Source organism: Molothrus ater, chromosome 27, assembly GCF_012460135.2.
Source record: "Molothrus ater isolate BHLD 08-10-18 breed brown headed cowbird chromosome 27, BPBGC_Mater_1.1, whole genome shotgun sequence".
Lineage (NCBI taxonomy): Eukaryota > Metazoa > Chordata > Aves > Passeriformes > Icteridae > Molothrus > Molothrus ater.
Window position 1 is genome coordinate 3,352,058 of NC_050504.2, and position 18,901 is coordinate 3,370,958.

General features: G+C 45.6%; 1 protein-coding gene and 1 long non-coding RNA gene across 2 annotated transcripts in view; one reads left to right on the plus strand and one right to left on the minus strand.

Annotated features, from left to right (window-relative positions):
- The window catches only part of LOC118696589 (uncharacterized), a 146,633-nt gene that overhangs the window by 87,860 nt on the left and 39,872 nt on the right, over positions 1-18,901 (plus strand). The gene's annotated exons all lie outside the window — the stretch shown is intronic.
- Positions 6,340-11,857, minus strand: LOC118696573 (keratin, type I cytoskeletal 15-like). The gene is made up of 10 exons (XM_036398777.1): positions 11,270-11,857; positions 11,098-11,180; positions 10,326-10,482; positions 9,745-9,906; positions 9,370-9,495; positions 8,422-8,648; positions 8,073-8,116; positions 7,776-8,036; positions 7,220-7,321; positions 6,340-6,365 (listed from the first exon to the last, which is right to left on the minus strand). Exons 1-10 carry the CDS (start codon positions 11,855-11,857, stop codon positions 6,340-6,342), a joined length of 1,776 nt encoding a protein of 591 aa, XP_036254670.1.

An 18,901-nucleotide genomic window follows, 5' to 3' on the forward strand; every position in this document is an offset into this window, starting at 1 on the left:
TATTAATAGGATTGTGTGACTTGTCTGTGAAGATTGTACTCGTGTATCCTGCCAGCACTTAGAGAACATCTTATTTAATATGAACAGGCTATTTCAAACAATGCACAGGGATTCTTGTTTAAAAATCAAAATCCCTCCTTTGTGAAGAAAGCGCTAGGGCAGCTCACAACCAGCCAAGTCCTGGAATTCAAAAAGAAAAATAATACTGAACTCTTTTCATCAAAGCACTGTTGATCTAAAATGAATGAAGATCAAGGAGGTGTTAATTGTATTATAAAGTCAATTGTATCCCAATTAGAAGCTGTTTTATTTCAGACAATGATTTAAAAACTAGTGTGTGGGAAGACTTTTTATCATTTAATATAAAGCAGCTCACTCTCTATTGTTAATGTGTCATATATTGTAGGTGATAAAGTAATTATATCTACTGTTCTTAAAGCAAAGACCCTTGAGATTAAAATAGCATCCTGAGAGAAAAGCTGAAAGACTTTTTACACAAACCAGTAGAAATCAGACTGTTGAGACCACAAAAGAAACAACCCCACACTTCATTGTTGCCCAGAAGCTGACCCTGTATGGAAGGATTTCCATCCTCACTAGGTAGGTTGGATGCCAAAGCTGAGTGTCTGCAGGCAGATGTGCAAATAACAGCACAACACCAGCATTTGTGTCTTGCCACAGATGGACCCAAACTGTCCCCAGTTTGCCCAGGAGAACGTGCACAGTTTCCCAGTGACAGTTCTGTTCTGTCTGAAAGGTCTTCATCGCCTGCCCTCCTCTCTGTGGGGTCATGGAGACTTTAATGACCCTAGGGAGTTATGAAATGTAACAATCTCCCTAAACCTCGGGTGCAGGAGCAGAGGGCTCTCCCAAGGAACTGCCATTTGTGCTCTGCTCTCCTTCTCCCAGCCATGACCTCTTGGAGATCACAATGCAGCACAGTCCAGCAAAGGCTGCCTTGGTGGGATGTTGATTGTAAATTCAGGATTGTTTAACATTTCCTGACCACATCCTTTGTCCTGCCATGTCTGTGCCAGCATTGCTCTATTGCTGCTTATGCAATTGCTTTCAAAACCTCCTGATTTTATCTTGCTATTTGATCTCTCAATGGCTGAAGGATGATGAAAGATTCCGAGCACATTGGTGATGGAATAATTTCTCCTGATTCTCAGCTGTAGGCTGGTAGTGACACCTCAGCAGCATAAACAGTTTCTGGGCTTTAGCACAGTCTGTTATTGGTGCAGAAAGAGGGAGTTTGCTACAGGCAAAATGGTTTTTCTTTTTTTGTGCTCTTTTGCCTCTGGGTCTGGGTAATGCTGCTTTGCTCAGTGGGACCCTTTGTCACAAACTCTGCTGTGGTGAGTAAAATTGACTATCATGGTCAAATTCCCATCAGTGATTCCAGGGATATTCCTTAGACATGCTTTTCACAGCCAAGATAGAAGATCTGTGGGTTTGTTAGTGATAGCGAATGCCAAATTCCCCATAATGTTTAAAGAAGGAGTAAAAAAATTGCCAAAATTATATCTTAATCTGTTTATTTATCTTCTGACAACCCACATTATTTCCTATTTTATTTATTGGTATCTTTTTCCATATATAACTATTCACAGCAGGGATTTGTACATACAGAAAAGTTCTTCTGATAAGGGCAAGTTATATTTCAGGCTTGGAAAATACTTTAAAAAATAACAACAATGAAAGGAAATAAATACTCAAACCACTAAGGGTAGAGAACTTCCACTCACCTTGAGATTTCATTTTAGCTTTGTGTCGTTACCACTCTTTGTATATAAATCACAGATTTTGAGTATAGATCTAAGGTAACTTAGAATATAGGATGTTCCTGTTTTGTCTTTAGCATTGCTGCTATTTCATTTTTGTTTGTAGTTCCACCTTGGTGGGGAACACCTCGGTTTACAGGAACCCTGCTGGCCATGAGGCTGGGCTATATTCCTGTGTATTCTGGAGCTGAGAACTGTCCTTGGCATGTTTGGTTTCTGTCACAGTCACTGTGTGTCTCTCTGGAGCAGGACACTGAAGTGCCTGAAAAATACAGGTGAACTATGAATACTTCATCCTCCTGTAAAGTTGCACACACTGAATTCCCTCCTGGCTGTTTTAATTTTTTTTTTTTTATTTGACTGTGCAAATACTTGTAAAGCAAAGAAGATCTGTTCTGTGGACAGAGTGAATTTTTCATTTCTGAGCTCATTAGAAGAGCCTTTAAAGATTTTTGTTCTCTGATGCTTTTCACTAATATATTATATGGATGATGTAAATTTATGGAGTTATCCAAAATTGAACCATCAGGTTTAGGACCATCTCTCATCTCTTTCCCCTGTGTGATGCACAGTGGAATGTTCTGAGTGTGCAGCCTCTGCTCAGGCTCAGCCCAGCCATGTTCCTTCACTCTCACTCTGTTATTGTTCTCCTTTTAATCAGGTCTCTGTGATCCACATCAAAGTGACTTCCAATCACCAGAGTGATGACAAACCCTGGGAGCAGCCCATGCTGCAGAGCTGGGACTCTCCAGCCCAGGCTGGAGCTGCTGCGTTCCAAACAGACCTGGAGAAAATGTGTTCTCCCTTTTATACCTGTGTGCTGAGAAATGGAAACATTTCCCCTTAATTCAATGTCATTCTTCTGCCTCAGGCAACTACCAGAGTTTCTTTTCATCTATTTAATGACCTCTTCCCATCATTCTTACCAGAAATTTTTATAAGAAGAGAGGGTCTGTTTTCACCTCAGAGACGGCGCTCACTCCTCATTCCTGCTTCAGCTCAGAATGTTCTAGTGAAATCACTAGATTGTCATTTCTGAAGAAATTTAAATTAGACCCAGCAAAGCAAACAAGAACCCCTAAGGCAGCAGTGGGCTTGTTTGTGAAGTTTAAAACTTCCAGCACTCTCCCAGCACATCCTTTTGTGCAGGATAACCTGGACCCTCCATGCAAGGAGGCTGATGGGAAGAACGGCTGTTCCTCAGATCCTAAAATTGCACATGTGGGCTTTGCCATGTAGCTCTGAGAGCTGTGGGTCAGGGGGTGTGTGCCCCACAGCTGGGGACACTTTGCAGGCTGCTAATTCCCTCCTGTCAGCTCTCAGTGTTTCTAGCAGTTTCTGAGCCACAGTCAGCGTGGTCCCACTGTCGTTTCCCCAGTCCCCTACAGGGTGAAGGCAATTAGACTGGAATAATTCCTTTTGCTGGTACCAAAACAGAACAGCTGGAGGGCATGGTCAGAACACCTGCTGAGGTTCCTGCCTCTCTCTGAGGTTCAGGTACCTCAGTCCATTTGGGCTGTGCAGCCTCAGAGCCCCTCAGAGCTGTGGGCACCCACACCTGGCTGGCTCTGCTCAGTGCAGGGTCCTGTGAGATGGCACATGGAGGGTGGCACTGCTGTGGCACTTTCTGCTCATGCTGGGTGGGGAAGGAGCTCATCCATGGCATCTGCTGTCCTTGCAGCATAGCAAGGGAGGAAGGTCCTGCTGGGCTGAGCTCTGCAGAGGATTTACACACTCAGGGACAGCCCAGGTGGGCTCTGCCTTCCCCCACAGCCCTGTGACACGATGCACATGCTGTACTCATTCTGCAGCCCATGAAGATGGCCTGGGGAGCTTTTGGCAACTAACAGGGCTGACAGTGAATGCTCAACAAAAGAGACATCAGCACAATATACACACAGGCAATTTGGAAATGACATCTGTGCTTTCAAATGGACACATGGATTGCTTGGGAGCTCTGAAGCCAAACACAGGAGTGTGTGCACATTGCTTTTTGCCTGAGGTTGCTCTGAAGATCTTGTCCCAACACGTACCACAATTATCTTCTCAGAGCACTAATAGGAGCACCAGATAAGTATCCGAATTGCAACACTTTGTGCTCATAAAATTAAAGCTTATTATGCTGATTAATGACTAATGAGATGCATGCAAATAAAAAGTGCAAAGTTCTCCTCACTCCTCAGTATTGCTGCTGCCCCACTTTGAGCCTGCCCTAAGCTTTGACACCTGACACTACAATGTTTGTATTTTTTACTCCTGCTTTGCAATGGTTTGAGTTTTCTAGCTCTGTTCCTCCATGTAAACCTGTTTTCTCAGTAAGCAAGTGCCAGTGATAACCCAGGTGCAGATTTTGTAATCCAAAATGTAAAAAGGAAAGAATCTTAAAATTGGCTTTTTCTTCTGGGGTCTGGTAAGAAACCATCTCATTTTAGTCTCCTTTTTTGTCTGTAATTAGTGCTAAAGCCATGATTAAGTAGGGAGTTTTGTCAGTTTATTGGTGGTTTGTATTTATTTTGTCACATACCATAGCATGCAATAAACCATATTATGAAGCTGATTTACACTGTCGAAGATGCAAACTCATTAAATGCAAAAACATTATAAAAACATCTTGTTAAGAAAGCCACAGATTTTAGATAAGGAAAAGACAGTACAATCAATGCTGAGTAGCAAAAGTAGTAGTAGTAGTACTGTATTATTTATCCTTATGGCTCAGAAATTGTTACTGATTATAACATATCAAAGTAAGCATTTAAATCAGCAGCAGAAGTGCACTGAGTATTGCAACATGCTGCACCCTGGTACGTGTCTGTGCTCAGCACTGGGCTCTCAGCCCCTGAGCTGCTTCACTGCCCTTCCCACGCTCCAAATCCCAGTTTCTGCTTTGCTCCCCCAGGGGTCAGTTCAGGAGAATTTCTTCTGCAGGGGTAAATGCAGAGGTGCCTGATAACCAGCAGTAAAATACTGAAAGTAAGTTCTGTTTTTGGAAAGAAGGACAGGAGCAAGAGGTGTCAGTGGTACCACAGTGGCAGAGAGCAGTGAAGTCCAGCATGGACAGGCTGCTCCTCTGAGTAAATCATATCCAAGCACCCCAACAGCCTCCTGGGTGTCACTGTGAAGCCAGAGAACTGTAAATCACCATGGGACAGCCAGGAAGCAGGCCCTGAGCAGCAACATTTTTGAGGTTAACTTGGCAGGCTCCTAGGGGAGGTATGAGAAGCAGGGCTCCTGGATTGGGAATATTCCTTAATTTGGGTTGTAAATTGAGTACCCTGAACAGACAGGTCTGAGAAGCAGCTGTCACCACCTGCCAGAGGTGGAAAACAAGCAGAGCAATTGGACAAAGTAGGCTCAGGGGACAGGCAGCAAAACAGAGACAAGTGTGATGTGATGCTGCAAGGAGTTAGAAATGAAGAAGGTGATTTTGCAACAGCTGGGAGTTGAGGGTATCCTGACAAACAATCCCCACCATCACTGTGGTGTCAGGCCAGGTGCATCAGCACATGCTTGTGTGTACAGGAGTCCTTCATGCAGGGTTCCTCCAGCCCCCAGAGGGACACTGGTCAGGAAAAAAAAAATCAGATTTTTTTTTTGTTTTCCAATAGTAATTCATGGCTGAGAGCCCAGCATAAGGCAATGCTGTGAATCACTGGCACAGATCTGCCTGGAACTCAGGAGTTTGGGATTCCTGTTCCCACGGTCTCCCACTCAGTCTGGGTTTCCCAACATTCTCCCATGAGTGATGCCTTCCTCAGAGGGAAAAAACAAACCTCATGGTTGTAAAACGGAGAGAGAAAGACTCGTAGAGTGATGGATCTGTTTGGGCTTAAGCAGGTGAGGTGAGGTGTGCAGGAGAAAGGATGTATCTGTGAGCAGGTGTTGTGTAAAATACAACATAATATACAAATATCCATAGTATACTAATAACCCTCTGGGTTATTTTCAAGTGAAATTCCCAACAGAGCTCATATTTTCAAGAGGTTTTATAGGGAATAATCAGTTCCTTAAACCCACCCTCTTGTCCCTGATAGAAGTCAACAGCAGAAGGGTTTTGACTGAGTTTTCCCTCAACAGAGCATTGTTCCTGGCAGTGCAGACTGCAAAGTTTTGCCCAGTGAGTCTGAAGTGGTGAATATGTCACTGAAAACTTTGGGTCTTATGGATAATCTGATACATCATTGTGTATTCCACAGGTAGAACTTGATCTTTATAACTGATTCAAACAAAAATCTCTGCTAAAGAAACTTGGACTGGACACAGATTTCTGGTTGCATCAGAGAGAAGCAAAGATTTATTAGCATTTATTCCACAGGAGCACCAATCACAGTAGAGATTAACTCAGGTAACAGTGATTTGGAGCAGAAACAGAGATGGAAGAAGCAGACAGGACATGCAGAGAGCTCTGAAGAGCCCCTGGAGTGAGCAGAGTGGAGTAAGTTGGACAAGTGTTCACTCCTGCTCGTGGCAGGGGATGTTCAGCCTTGCTCAGTAGAGTCTTGCTTGGTCCAAAGGCCTCACTGGGAGGTTGTGCAGTGGAAGATGCTGGTCTTGCTCATCACTCCTCAACCTTTCTAAAACTCCCTGTTGAAAGATGGAGGGAAGCAAGATTTTTTTTTTAAGAATTCAGCATTTTTAAACTTATGTTAATTTTTAAGTATCACCCTTGCAGTCCTCGGTGCACCAGGGTTGTTCCCAGCCTTCTGGAAAGGTCCAGATAGTGCCAGACCTGAGTTTGTACAGTGTGTGTGCAGATTTAGCAATTAACTACCTGGATCTGCTTCTGTTCTGAGCCATGGCAGTGCAAACCACTTAAATTTAGTGTGGCTGCAGCACTACAAACCAAATACAGGTGAACTTAGAACCTGCATTTGTGTGTGTATGGATATTTACAGTAGATTTGTAGAAATTAAAGAGAGATGGCACATAATATCCTTTAATCTTGCCTACCAAGCATTAATATATGTTGGAGTGTTGCAGGGCAGAGGGGATGTTTGATCACAGGAATAAATTTTTGTGGAGGAGTTTGCAAAGCCTATGTAGGAATTTTTTTAAAACTACAGCTCATCTACACCAAATTTTACCAAATAATCTTCCTCATGACACAAAATCCTCCTGAAATCACTGCTTGTTTTCAGCATCAGAAGTGTCAGTGCAGTGTTCCTGCTGTTTGCACTGATGGCTTCAGGCCCTTTGGGTGAGAGCCAGCTCTCATGTCATGACTGACTGTCAGTCTGCAATGGAAACTGTGTCTGGCACAGAGCCTGACTGAACCTGGTCATTATAAGGAGTAAATGCAAACCTCAAACAGGACCATTTTCCATCTTTTCATAGAAAATCAAAAGTGGAATTGTATCTTTCTAAAAATTACATCTTTCTGCTCATTTTCACCACTTTCAGGCTTTTGTCTGAGGTGCTGCCTGGACCTGGACCCTTACCCCGTCTCATCTGTTTTATGGCTTCAGACACTTCCTCCATGGTTGCTCCTCTCTCCAATGTTTTATTTCCTTCCAGGCAGAGCTTCATGTTTTCAACACTTCCTGGAACCAGAGCCAGGAAGTCAGATATGGATCAGACCCTTTGGTCATTCTCCATCTTTTGCTGCTTCAGTATTTTGCAGCCAATGCCCCTTATATTTGAAATGTCTGGAGTATTCCAATTATGCTACCCTGCTTTAAACAACCTCTGCTTAATGCCAGTCACATTTCTAACTTCTTACTTTCCTAGTTCCTTGCATACTTTGGATTTGGCACTATTTTCCCTTTTCCCCCTCCATTTCCTCTTTTCACCCATCCTCTGACACAACTCTTCATGCCATCCTTCGTGCTGCTCATGTTGATTTGTCACTGTCTAAGAACAAATGTCAGAGTGGCCTTAAAACAAGACTGGGAAAAAAACAGCAAAAATATTTCCAGGAAGGAAGTTGTTCTATCCTTTCCTGCTATTCAGAGAGAATTGTGGATTGCAGGATGTGTTTTTAAATTCCATTTTTACCTGGGCTTTCACAAGAGTCGCCAGGCTGGGACTGGGAAGATGAAGAGCGGGAGAGGCAGGATTTACCCCCTCCTCCTCCTCCACTGCCACCTCCTCCACCTGAAGTTTTACCACAGGTTCCACCTCCTGAACTTCCTCCTCTACTCCCTCCTCCTCCGCTTTCAGAAGAGGAAGATCTTCCATAGGATCCTCCTGTTTTTCCTCCACTGCTTCCTCCACCTGAGGACCAACAGCTTCTTCCTCCACTACTTCCTCCGTGACCTCCTCCTCCTGAAGATCCACTACTTCCTCCATGACCTCCTCCTCCTGAAGATCCACCACCAGCTCCTCCCTGTGAAGTGCTGTAAGGAGGAAGGGGTGTGTTATTTCTTTCTTACCTTTCATTTTCCCAAATAATGGCATCTCCTGATGTGCCATCACCTTCTGATGGTACTCAGGGGAAGAAATGGCAAATTACAATTCTAAACACTTTTGTACAAGTACAGCTTTGCATGCTGCCAGCTAAGATTTAGATTCCATGTGAATTCTTGTGCTTGCAGTAAATATGTTGATGATTAATCCCTTGCACCAGTTCCTACTACAAACATTACTGCTGTCCTCTTTCCCTGATGGCATTGATAGAAAGTTAATTAATTGATGTCTGTACCTAATGCCCTGCTGCCCCTCCTGCAGCAGTGCCCTGTACTGCTGGATCTCCTGCTCCAGGCGGGTCTTGATGCCCAGGAGCATCTTGTACTCCTCGTTCTGGCTCTCCATCTCACAGCGGATGCTGGCCAGCTCCTCCTCCAGGGGCCCGATCATGCCCTGGATCTGCTGCAGCTGCATGTTGTAACGACGTTCTGTGTCATCCAGGTTGGACTGCAGAGAGTCTATCTGCAAAGGGAAAACAAAATGCAGTGCTTATGGCAATGGGGCAGGATTAGATCATTCTCATGCCCAACATGAGAAAAGTCCCACATGGTGTCATATAGAATTTGCAGGCAAGCCCAGCGAGGGGAGAGAAATGATGCATCTGACTCCATCTTATCAGAAGGCTAATTAATTATTATATTTATTACATTTATTATATTATTCTACACTATATTTTATAATATATCATAGAATAATATAATAGATATAATAATATAATATGTCTGTTATATTTTATAATATAATATTTAGTATATTATTATCCGTTCTATTACATTACATCTAAGCTGAATCTGCCAAGCACTCACTCTGCACACACTGCACAGAAAACTCGTGGCTGTCAGTGACAGTCCTGACACACACACACACACACCTGGCCCTGACAGGCCAAGGAAACAAATCACCATCACTGTGGGTAAACAATCTCCACATTGCATTCTACTTTTGCACAAACACAGGCACAGCAAATGATAAGAATTGTTTCTCCTTTCTCTGACGTTCAGAGAATATGAAACCCAGAAATATTCCTGGGGAGAATTGTGCCTTGCTTTTCTCTGTGAAGAGAAATGTGGCTACAGTGTCAGATGTGGCAAGGATGCTCACTGGCTGTCACAGCTGACATCCTGGCATTCCAGCACTCCTGAGTTCTTTGCTTACCAGGGGATGAGGAGCGGTTGTTACCTACCTGACTGATCTGCGACTGCAGCTCAATTTCCAGGCTCTGAAATTCACGTCTCAGCACAGAGATCTGTTGGTTGCTTGATTCTATTTCCTGGCTACTTGAGTGGACTTGTTGACTCACTTCTTCCATCTGAAAAATGAATGTAGGGAATTGCAGCTTCTGAGTTTTACTTACAATGCCAACATGGCAGTTTATCATGGCACCATCTGTAACACAACAATTTGCAGAAGGGCCACTGGTAGAATGAGGCTGTTAAACTTGCTTGTGTGGCTCTGTCAGAGCAATTTGACCAAAGGGACTCTACTGTTATTTTGTAAAACCAATGGATGTTCTGTCATTCCTTTACAGGAAGTTCTTACAAAAGCTGTCACCATTTACCTTGCTTTCATACCACTTCTCAACCTCTGCACGGTTTTTCTGAATTATAGCTTCATATTCTTGCCTCATCTCATTCAGTTTTTTCAGCAGATCCTCTCCTGGAGCAGTGTTTATCTGCACATTCACATCCCCATTGGACTGGGATTGCAGCAGTTTCATTTCCTGCAGAGAAAACCCAGGCCCAAGGACAATGAACACAAATGGAGCCTTTCAACAACATATATATATATATATATATATATAAAACCAGTAATTCCTACCTAACAATTCATAATTGTTCACTTTGTAGTGAGGGTACAATGTGTTTGGAATCTTTTGTCCCCCCACTAAAACAGCTGTGGGTGCCTGGGAGCAGGAACTCCCATATATATATATATGTATGTATATATGTATATGCATATATTTTATATATATATTTTCAGGGTTTGTGTTGCAGTTATTTAGCCTTGACTTTCCTGTCCTTGCTTGTTGAGGGGGCTGAGCTCAGGGCCACTCTGCAGCAGCCTGGCTGTGCCCCTTGGTCAGTGTTGGATGTCAGCTTCCCACATCTCCAGCGTGCATTTCAAGGAGCAGGCTCTTACCTCCTCGTGGTTCTTCTTGAGGTCGATGATCTCCTCCTTCAGAGACTCAAACTGCATTTCCAGGTCGGACTTGGCCAGGGTCAGGTTGTCCAGCAGGGGCCTCAGGCTGTTGAGGTCGCCCTCCACGTTCTGCCGGAGCCCGCTCTCCATCTCGTACCTGTGCCAGGGACAGGCACGGAGGTCAGCCCTGCTCCTGGCCCCTCAGCCCTCCTCCTAACTGACATTGTTTATGGAAAATTCACCTATTCCAGAGTCAGTGGCTGCTTTTGTGTCTGTACTTTGGAGCTTGTAGCATCTCTCAGCCATCAGAATTAGGATCATCAGCCAATACTTAACATTTAATTTATAATACTACTTAATAATGTGAGGTTATTATTCTTTATACTAAATAAATACAAAGTTTAATATTAATATCAAACTTTAGTATTAAAATGTGTTCTGTGGTCTCTTTCATCCTCTCTTCTTACTGCAACTTTTTGCAGATTCCATCTATCTGTTTAACCTGACTTTCAGTGATAGAATATCCCAATTTTTATTTTCTTAAAAATAAAACTTTTTGTAAGCTTTGGCTCTGCAGCCATAGGCAAAGACCACTCTAGGAATACTGAAAAATTTGAAGTTTCACAAATTATTTCAGTTGTGCTGCCATGGAAGCAGGAGAAAGCCAAGTCCCTGTGGATCGATATTTGTTTACGGAATGAATCTATGAAACTAAGTTCAGGAAAGCAGGAGGAAGGAAGTCAATGCCTGTAAAAGAGCAATATATATTTACTTTATTCTAAAGTCTTCTGCAGTCATCTTTGTGTTATCCAGGTCCAAAAGCACCTTGTGGGTTTCCACAGCTGCAGCCACAATCTAGAAGAGACACAAAATGTTAGGAAAACATTTCCTGTGAATCTCTCAGTCTGTCAGTGCTTCAACTTCTCTGGCAAAGAACATCCTACCTGCTTTTGAAGTTCTTCAATTTTTTCATAATAGTGGCTGTAGTCCTTTGGGCCAATAGGACCTTGCTTCTGGTACCACTCCCTGATTAACTGTTCAAGGTGAGCATTTTCCTTTTCCAAGTTCCTGACTGTCTCCATGTAGGAAGCCAGGCGTTCATTAAGGCTCTGCATGGTCAGCTTCTCATCGTAGGAGAGAATTCCCACATTCCCTCCCTGAAAGCCACCACTGCCAAAGCTGCCCCCACTGAAAGCAGCCCCACCTCCAGCAAAGCCCCCAAAGCCACTCCCAGACCTGAAGCCCGTTCCCATGCTGCTGTGGCCCATTCCCCCTCCATAGCAGGCACCCCCCAGTCTCCCTGCACAGCTGCTGCTGCTCATTCCTCCTCCATAGCTACTGCGCCTGCCATAGCCACTTCCTCCACCACAGCTGCTCCTGGAGCTTCCTCCACCAGAAAACCTGCCACCACCACTGGTGCTGGAGGTGACTGTCCTCGAGGAGGCCGAGGAATGACAGCTGCCCCCTCCGCCCCCTCCACCGCTGCTCCCCCGCAGGCAGCTCTTCAGGGGCTGCTTGGAGCCACAGCTCATTGTGGCAGCAGCAAAAAAACTCAGGTGAAAAGTCAAAGCTGGTCCTACAGTTGTTCTGGAATCATAGCTCCAAGTTCCAGCCAGCCTCCTCTGCATTTATACCTGAGACAGTGGGTGTCACCGTGGAAGGGAGTACCCGCTTTCCATGTGTGGTTGCAAGCCTTAATTTGCCAAAAGGAGATGCTTGGCAGTGACAGGAAGCTTAACCCTTCCTCTAAGTGTTTGTGACCATTTGTTTATTACCACAAAACATGTAATTTCTGTTGGGTGGCTCTGAATTAGGGAGATCTCTGTTGGGATCTAGTGCACGGGCTGACAGTCACCCGAAACAAACTCATCCCACTCACCTCGTCCTGGTCACAGCCCTCTCAGCACAACAGGACACTGCCACAGTACAGGACAGCAAGGAATGTTCCCATCTCTCTTCTAATCCTCAGATATTTGTCAAGGAATTCTGGCTGATTTTTTAATAGCTAACTGAGATTTTCATAGGTTTATCATTATCCTATGCTTGTATGCTCCTTATTTGCAATCCTTTATTACCTTTGGAAAGCCGACTGCAGGATGCACGTTGTAGGTACACAGAACCACTGTGACTTATTTGTAATACCTCATAAAAACTCAGTGAATAATGGCAAATATCACATGGCAGCAATTATTTCAATCCCACCTCTATAATTGTGTTTTATAAATAACAAATTAATTATGAAAAATGGTATCATAACAACTGCAGAACTGCTCTGTGTCAGGCTAAGGGAAGGAAGTGTGGCAAGTTGTTGCAGGGAAAAACCCTTCCTTGGACCAAGTGCAGGTACAGGATGGTTGAGAGACCTGGGAAAGCTTTGAGGCTTGGGGCTGGTCTCTCCTGACATGGCTGGGAGTGTCATTGGTCATGTTCCTGAAGGGGATTCAGAATTTTATCAGGATGTTTTCCCTATGCAGCACAAATACAATACTTGGAGGAGAAAGGTAAAATTCCTGGTTTGGGCATTAAGTCAATAAATGACATCAAAACAGCATTTTTTCCTTCAGATTTAGTTTCTATTCACAGACATAGCATGATCAAAAGTAGGAAATATTTACTGTCTTCATTTTCTTCTTTTAAGATTGTATCTTTGCCCCATGCAGTGGACAGTTCAGCTGTACATCTGCCCTGTGAGCTCTCACAGCAACCCTGAGCCTCAGACATTTCTCCCCTGGATACCTCTCACCCCTCTCCTCCTGCCCAGGTACCTGATCCTTAGCAAATCCCAGTCTGTTACCTTGTAGGTGGAACTGTGATACACAATTTCCTCTATTGATTTGGGGTATTACTGTTTTCTCACTCAGCCTTTGTGGTGGTGCTTGTTGCTAATTAAGTTTTGTTTGTTACAGCGACTGTTTATGGAAACAGCTTTTGATAGAGGCCCCTCCCAGCACACCCTGGCCCACGCAGAGGACATGCCTGACATTCCACCTGCTGCTCCACTTCATCTCTGAAACATCTGAGGGAGCAAGGCCTCCCTGCACTGTAGGAATTTCAATGGTTCACCTCAACACTCAGTGGAGTCTGGGAGATCATTTTCTCCACTGAGAAATCCTTTTCTCCCAAAGGGAATGAAATTCTCTTGTGTACTTCCAGCTGCTTTGGCTCAAGAAGCACCTGGGTTATGTTCCATGTAACTGATACAGAGACATAGGAACAAATCAAAGTTGTTCTGTATAATTCTGCAGAAAGGGTTTGTTTGTTGGTTTGGGTTTTTTTTTTACCTCTATTACTTTACCTTTATTACATCTTCTGTATCAGTCATTCCTTTAAGGAAAACCAACCTTCCTGTCTTCCCTTAACAGAAATTTTTGGATGGTTTGAGTATCAGTGAGGATGCTTGTGTGCAATTTCATAGCTTCATTTTTAATACATGATAGGAAGATTTCTTGCCATTTTCCCCCTAGAACTTGTGCAGGCAACGTGCTTCAAGAGTGAAACTCAGCTCCTTAAAGCTGAAGAAGCCTGACAGATCCATCATGTCTGGAAATCCTGGCCAGGATCAGAGATAGAAGTTACAGTTCCTGAAAGGAATGTTTTATTTCAGAGCTGCTGGAAGCTGGTTTATGAGCTGGTAATTTTCTCTGCAGTTCTGTCTCAGAGTATTGTCTAGGCCCTTGCAACACACTGAGCTTCCTGGTGATCTTAGATAACGTTTCCAGCAAAATCCAGAAATGCTGCTGAAATGCAGCTGGAGGGTTGGGAAACCTTCATATAAAAATGATTGCAATAAACTTCAGGAACTTGAAGGATCCCCAGCAGTACCTGTGAAATGGGAGAGTGAAATGTTACAGAATCTGGGGCTGGTGCTGCTCACTGCAGCAGAGCCAAAAACTGGGATGGGGGGTTGGGGGATGTGGAGGAGGAGGAGGAGGAGGAGGAGGAGGCAGGTGGCTCCATAGTTATTTCAATGAGGCCTCTCCCTTTGCCTGTGATGAAACAGTTACAAGCTCTGCCCAAAGAAGAGGATGGACTATTTAAGCCTGAGTGGCTCACCCAGCACCGGCAGCAATTCTCCCGGGATGGGCAGGAATTCACTGAGCACCTCAGTGGCCGGGTTCCTCTGTGCTCTGCACAGCCCAGATTGGCTGAAGCAGAGGCTGCAGGAGAATTTTTTCCTTTGGCAGTGTGGCAGCAGGAAGGGGCTGGGGCTGTGGGTGAGCACTCCCCAGCTCCTCTCAGCCCCCAGGACCACCTTCCCCAGCTCCACACCCTCCCCACACTGTTGTATTTGGGAGAAACCACCCGGGCTGCTGAGCACATTTGTGGGGTCACAACTGGACTGTTGTCCCCCTTTCTGGTGCTTCACTGAGATCCTTTTCCACGCTTCCTGCTTCTGGTCAGGTCTTGTTGGCAAATTCAATTCTTCTATGCTGCTACACAGAGAAAAACTATGAAATATTTACCTGGGGAATATGACTCATTCTCATAATTATATGTTATAAAATAATTCCCATTATATGATCATCAGGCAGTTTTATTATCACCAGGTAATCCCATAGGATTTCTCCACAGCAGAAAAGAAAGCCAGGCTGTGCAGTGTGACTGTGTTGGAGGATGCACATCATTCTTGTTTGTACTCTGCTCTTCATTCCAGTGAGCTCCAGCTGCCTGACACTTAGCATTAAGCTGTTCTCTTCCCCATTAAAATTTAAATGATGAGAATCTTTTTCTTATCCTGACTTATAAAAACTAGATGTTTGAAAATGGAAAAATCTGATTTAGATCAGTTGTAATGCATTAGAGCTCATTCACATTTATTGTTTCATTAGTGAATTAACTGAGAGTTCTAAGCAAAAAGTAATTCCTACCCAACAATTCATAATTGTTCACTCTGTAGTGAGGGTACAATGTGTTTGGAATCTTTTGTCCCTCCACTAACACAGCTGTGGGTGCCTGGCAAGCAGTTCCATCCAGAAATATTTGAGGCTGAAAATGCTCAGTTCCAGCAATTTCCCGTGAAAAGTGTGATTTTCTATAAATGTGTTTTTATAATTAGAAATAATTTTGTCAAAAGATGGTGCCTCATTCTTCTCCAGGCGTGGGGCTCCTAACCAGTGTGCTTGGGTTTGTTCCCACAACCCAAAACACACAGTATTGCTTTAGATCTCAGTGATATTCTGTGAAAGTTATCTGCAAGTGATGGCCTTGGCAGTGCTGGGTGAAGGGCTGGACTCGAGGATCTTAGAGGGATTTTCCAACCTAAATAATTCTGTGATTCCCTTATGCCAAAAACTATTTAGGCTCTTTTTAAGCGAAGGGTTTTAAAATATCTGTTTTGAAGTGAGAAAGTCCCCGCCTCTCCAGAACTATTCTGCAAGACAGGGTGTAATCTTGGTGTCCACCCACACCCCGAGGTGTGTGGTCACAGGGAATATCCCTGGAATCTGTCCTGTTGTGTCCAATGGCCCCAGTGCAGGACGTTCAGCCACTGCTCAGTTAAAGCTGGGCTTGGCATGGACAGCTGACCTGCTGCCCTCTGGGAAGGGCAGTGGGGAGAGTCCAGTGCTGCAAACATCCCTCCTTTAGGAAAAGCATCATTCCTGCCCACATTCTGCCTGATCTGTTACTCATTCACTATTGCAGAGCCGAGCAGTGATGAAATATTAAAGAGCACCTTCAAAAGCTCCACCACCCAACAGAGCGATGGTGGTTGTGATAGGAGCAGTAATTAGGTGAGTCAGAGCTGGAAGAGACTTTCAGAGCACGAACCCTTTGGTTTGGAGCTGCTTCATTGTGGGTCCAAACAGCCCCTGGCCCAGCTCTCTCTCTAGAGTCTCAGCTGCAAGACCCTCAATTAGAAAAGGGTCATTACAGCACATTTACAACCCCTGAGGAGATCCTGGCTTTCACTGTGCTCCCACCTAACGACACAATGCAAAATACCGCGGTGCAGTTTGGAAAACAAACAGGTATTAGCAAACTGGTGAGCGAGTTTCAGTCTGCGCCCATCCCGCACACCCCCACACGGGAGAACACCTGGGATGTGCGGGAGGCAGGGGGACACCTGCGCCATCCCTGCAGTCACGCACAAAACCGGGTCACAGCAGCCTCGCTGAGAGTGTCACCATGAAATTCCGGCGGGGCTGGAGCCGGATGCCAGGGCTGGCAGCGCGTTCCGTGTTTGGGGCACTGGGGTGTCCCCAGCACGTCCCGCAGCCACCGCTTCACCCGCTGGGATGGACCAGCCGAGCCCTCAGCGCTGCCTCTGCCGCGGGCAGCTCGGTGGGAGCCGAGTGCCCTCTAGGGAGCACCTGCAGAGCGGGTCATTCATCCTGCATCTCCAAAAAATCCAAATATCCCGTGTGCTGACACGTACAATTGTCGGGATCTCTCGGCATGGTGGCACAGAGGGAGCGCTGCCCACCCGGGGGGCTGGACAGGGCTGAAATTGCTGCAGATGGTGGATCAATGCATTTTTATATCATTTTAATCACATATTATTGTACTTCTGTTGGATAGGCTAACAGCGACTGCTTCCACTTGGCCACAGTCGGGATTAGCTCTCGTTTAACTTAGCGTCTCTGGGCCCCTTAGGAAAGCGTAAACTCGGCTTTAAGCAGTCTCAGACCTTGCTCTCAGGTTACACAGTGTTTGCGCACCGGGGGCAGAGCAGGGACCGGACAGGCTGGGGACACCGACGGGTCAGTGTTTCCTTGGGATCTGCCAGCTGGGAACAGCTGACACCTGATGGGGAGAGCTGGGAAGTGCCGGGATTTCCCAGGCATTTTCTCAATTTCCTTGTTTTTCGGCACAAGAAGCATTTGCAGTCAGTCAGGATTACTAATTATTCCAGTTTATTTTAATTTTTTATGTGAATTTCAATACAGAAATAGAGTGTTAATGGCAAACCTCTGCTTCAGACTCGGTCCAAACTGGTCAGTTTTTGGATTGGCCAGTTTTGCCCTGTATTCCCAGGCATGCTCAGTGTCTCTGTGGAAAACAAATAAAATAAAACCAGCCCAGTATAGGTATTTTAAATTTCTCTTTCCTCTGGGAAAAACAACCAAACCCAACCCAGTGTAAATATTTCCACAGGTTCTTCAGTTTGGTATTTCATTCTGTGGTACAAGAGGGGCAGTGCCGATCGAGCAGAAGGTGAAAAGTCAGATGCCAGATTCCCAGGATTTTAGTTTCGATGAGCATCTGCCTCTCGTTCACGGAGGATCTGATTCACGCTGTTCTGTTGGGAGGAGCGAGCAGCAGCTCCGGGGCGTTGTTCAAGGGAGAAATTCGAGTTTGGGAAGAGCAGGGGGAGACCCTGGCCCGCCCCCCGAAGGTGCAGCGCTGCCGGCAGGATCCCCGGTTCCTCCCCTGTCGGGATGAGCATCTCTGGTCGGGAGCGCCTCCCGGCCGCCAGGGATCACTCTTGTCCCTTCTCCGCTTCCTCACTGCCAAATTTCCGCCCTCCCTCTGCCGCTTCTCCGCTCCCGGCTTATTGCAGCGCAGGAAGCGGCCAGAGCAGACGCAGAAATGCTCTTTGGCACGCGTGTGGCACAGTCAGGAGCGGGACTTGGGGAAATGAATTTGCCTTTATGTTTCGAATGTTTTTTAATTCCTCAACAAAGGAGTCCAAAATATTCCATACGTGTTTAGGTGTCAGAAATCTTTGTACCGTGTCACACAAGGTACAAAACCAGCTTATGGCTTCCAGGCTATTAGCTCTTTCTGTCCTGTGGGTGTCTCTGCACAGCTGTGGATGTCCAACCACCCCTTGGCTGTCTGAAGGGCAGAGGAGCAGAGGACATCTGCTGCCCTGCTGGCAGGGGCACTGTCCGGGCAGGGCCTCCTCCCTGGGCAGTGTTGGACACGGAGGAGGTGGGGCTGCTCTGCCGAGGGGCAGCCCCTGCTCGGACATGCTCACACTGCACGAGTCTGGGGACAGGCAGGGCCAGGAGACACCTGCTGAGATGTGTGTGACAGACACTGTGCTCCCCAGCACCAGCACATCTCCCTGTTGAACACCTGACACATCTGGAGAGCAGCTGGAGATGTGCACCAGAGATGGCTGCTCAGGTGGTACCAGTGTGTGGATTCACACCTGCCTGAGCCTTGGAAATTTCTGCCACTGTTCTTTCTCTGACTCCTCCTGTGCCACCCAGGAATGGGCAACATCTGCCTCAAGCTGTGACAACAGGAAGGAGCTGGACAGATCAGCAAGGCCACTCTCTCCTGCTGGCAAAGCAGCTTTGTTCCCAGTGCAGGATGATCCTGACCAGTTTAGGTGCCCCTTGCTCATGGATCAGCAGCTGGTGTTCAAAAGGAACTCAGTTTCAGACACAGGTTCTTGATTGCATTAGGCAGAAGCAAAGTTTTATTAGAAACATTTTTCACCAGCAGGTACATAAGTGACCTGACTAACTCAGGTAACTTCTAGAGGTTACAGCATTGCAGAACAGAAGAGCAGAACAGAGGAGGTGGCTCCTGACACCCCCTTTAGCTACGGGGCCAAGCATCACTGAGTTACTTCTACTTTCTCTGCACAGAGGGTGCAGTGAACAGGGACTGTTCTCTGGTTG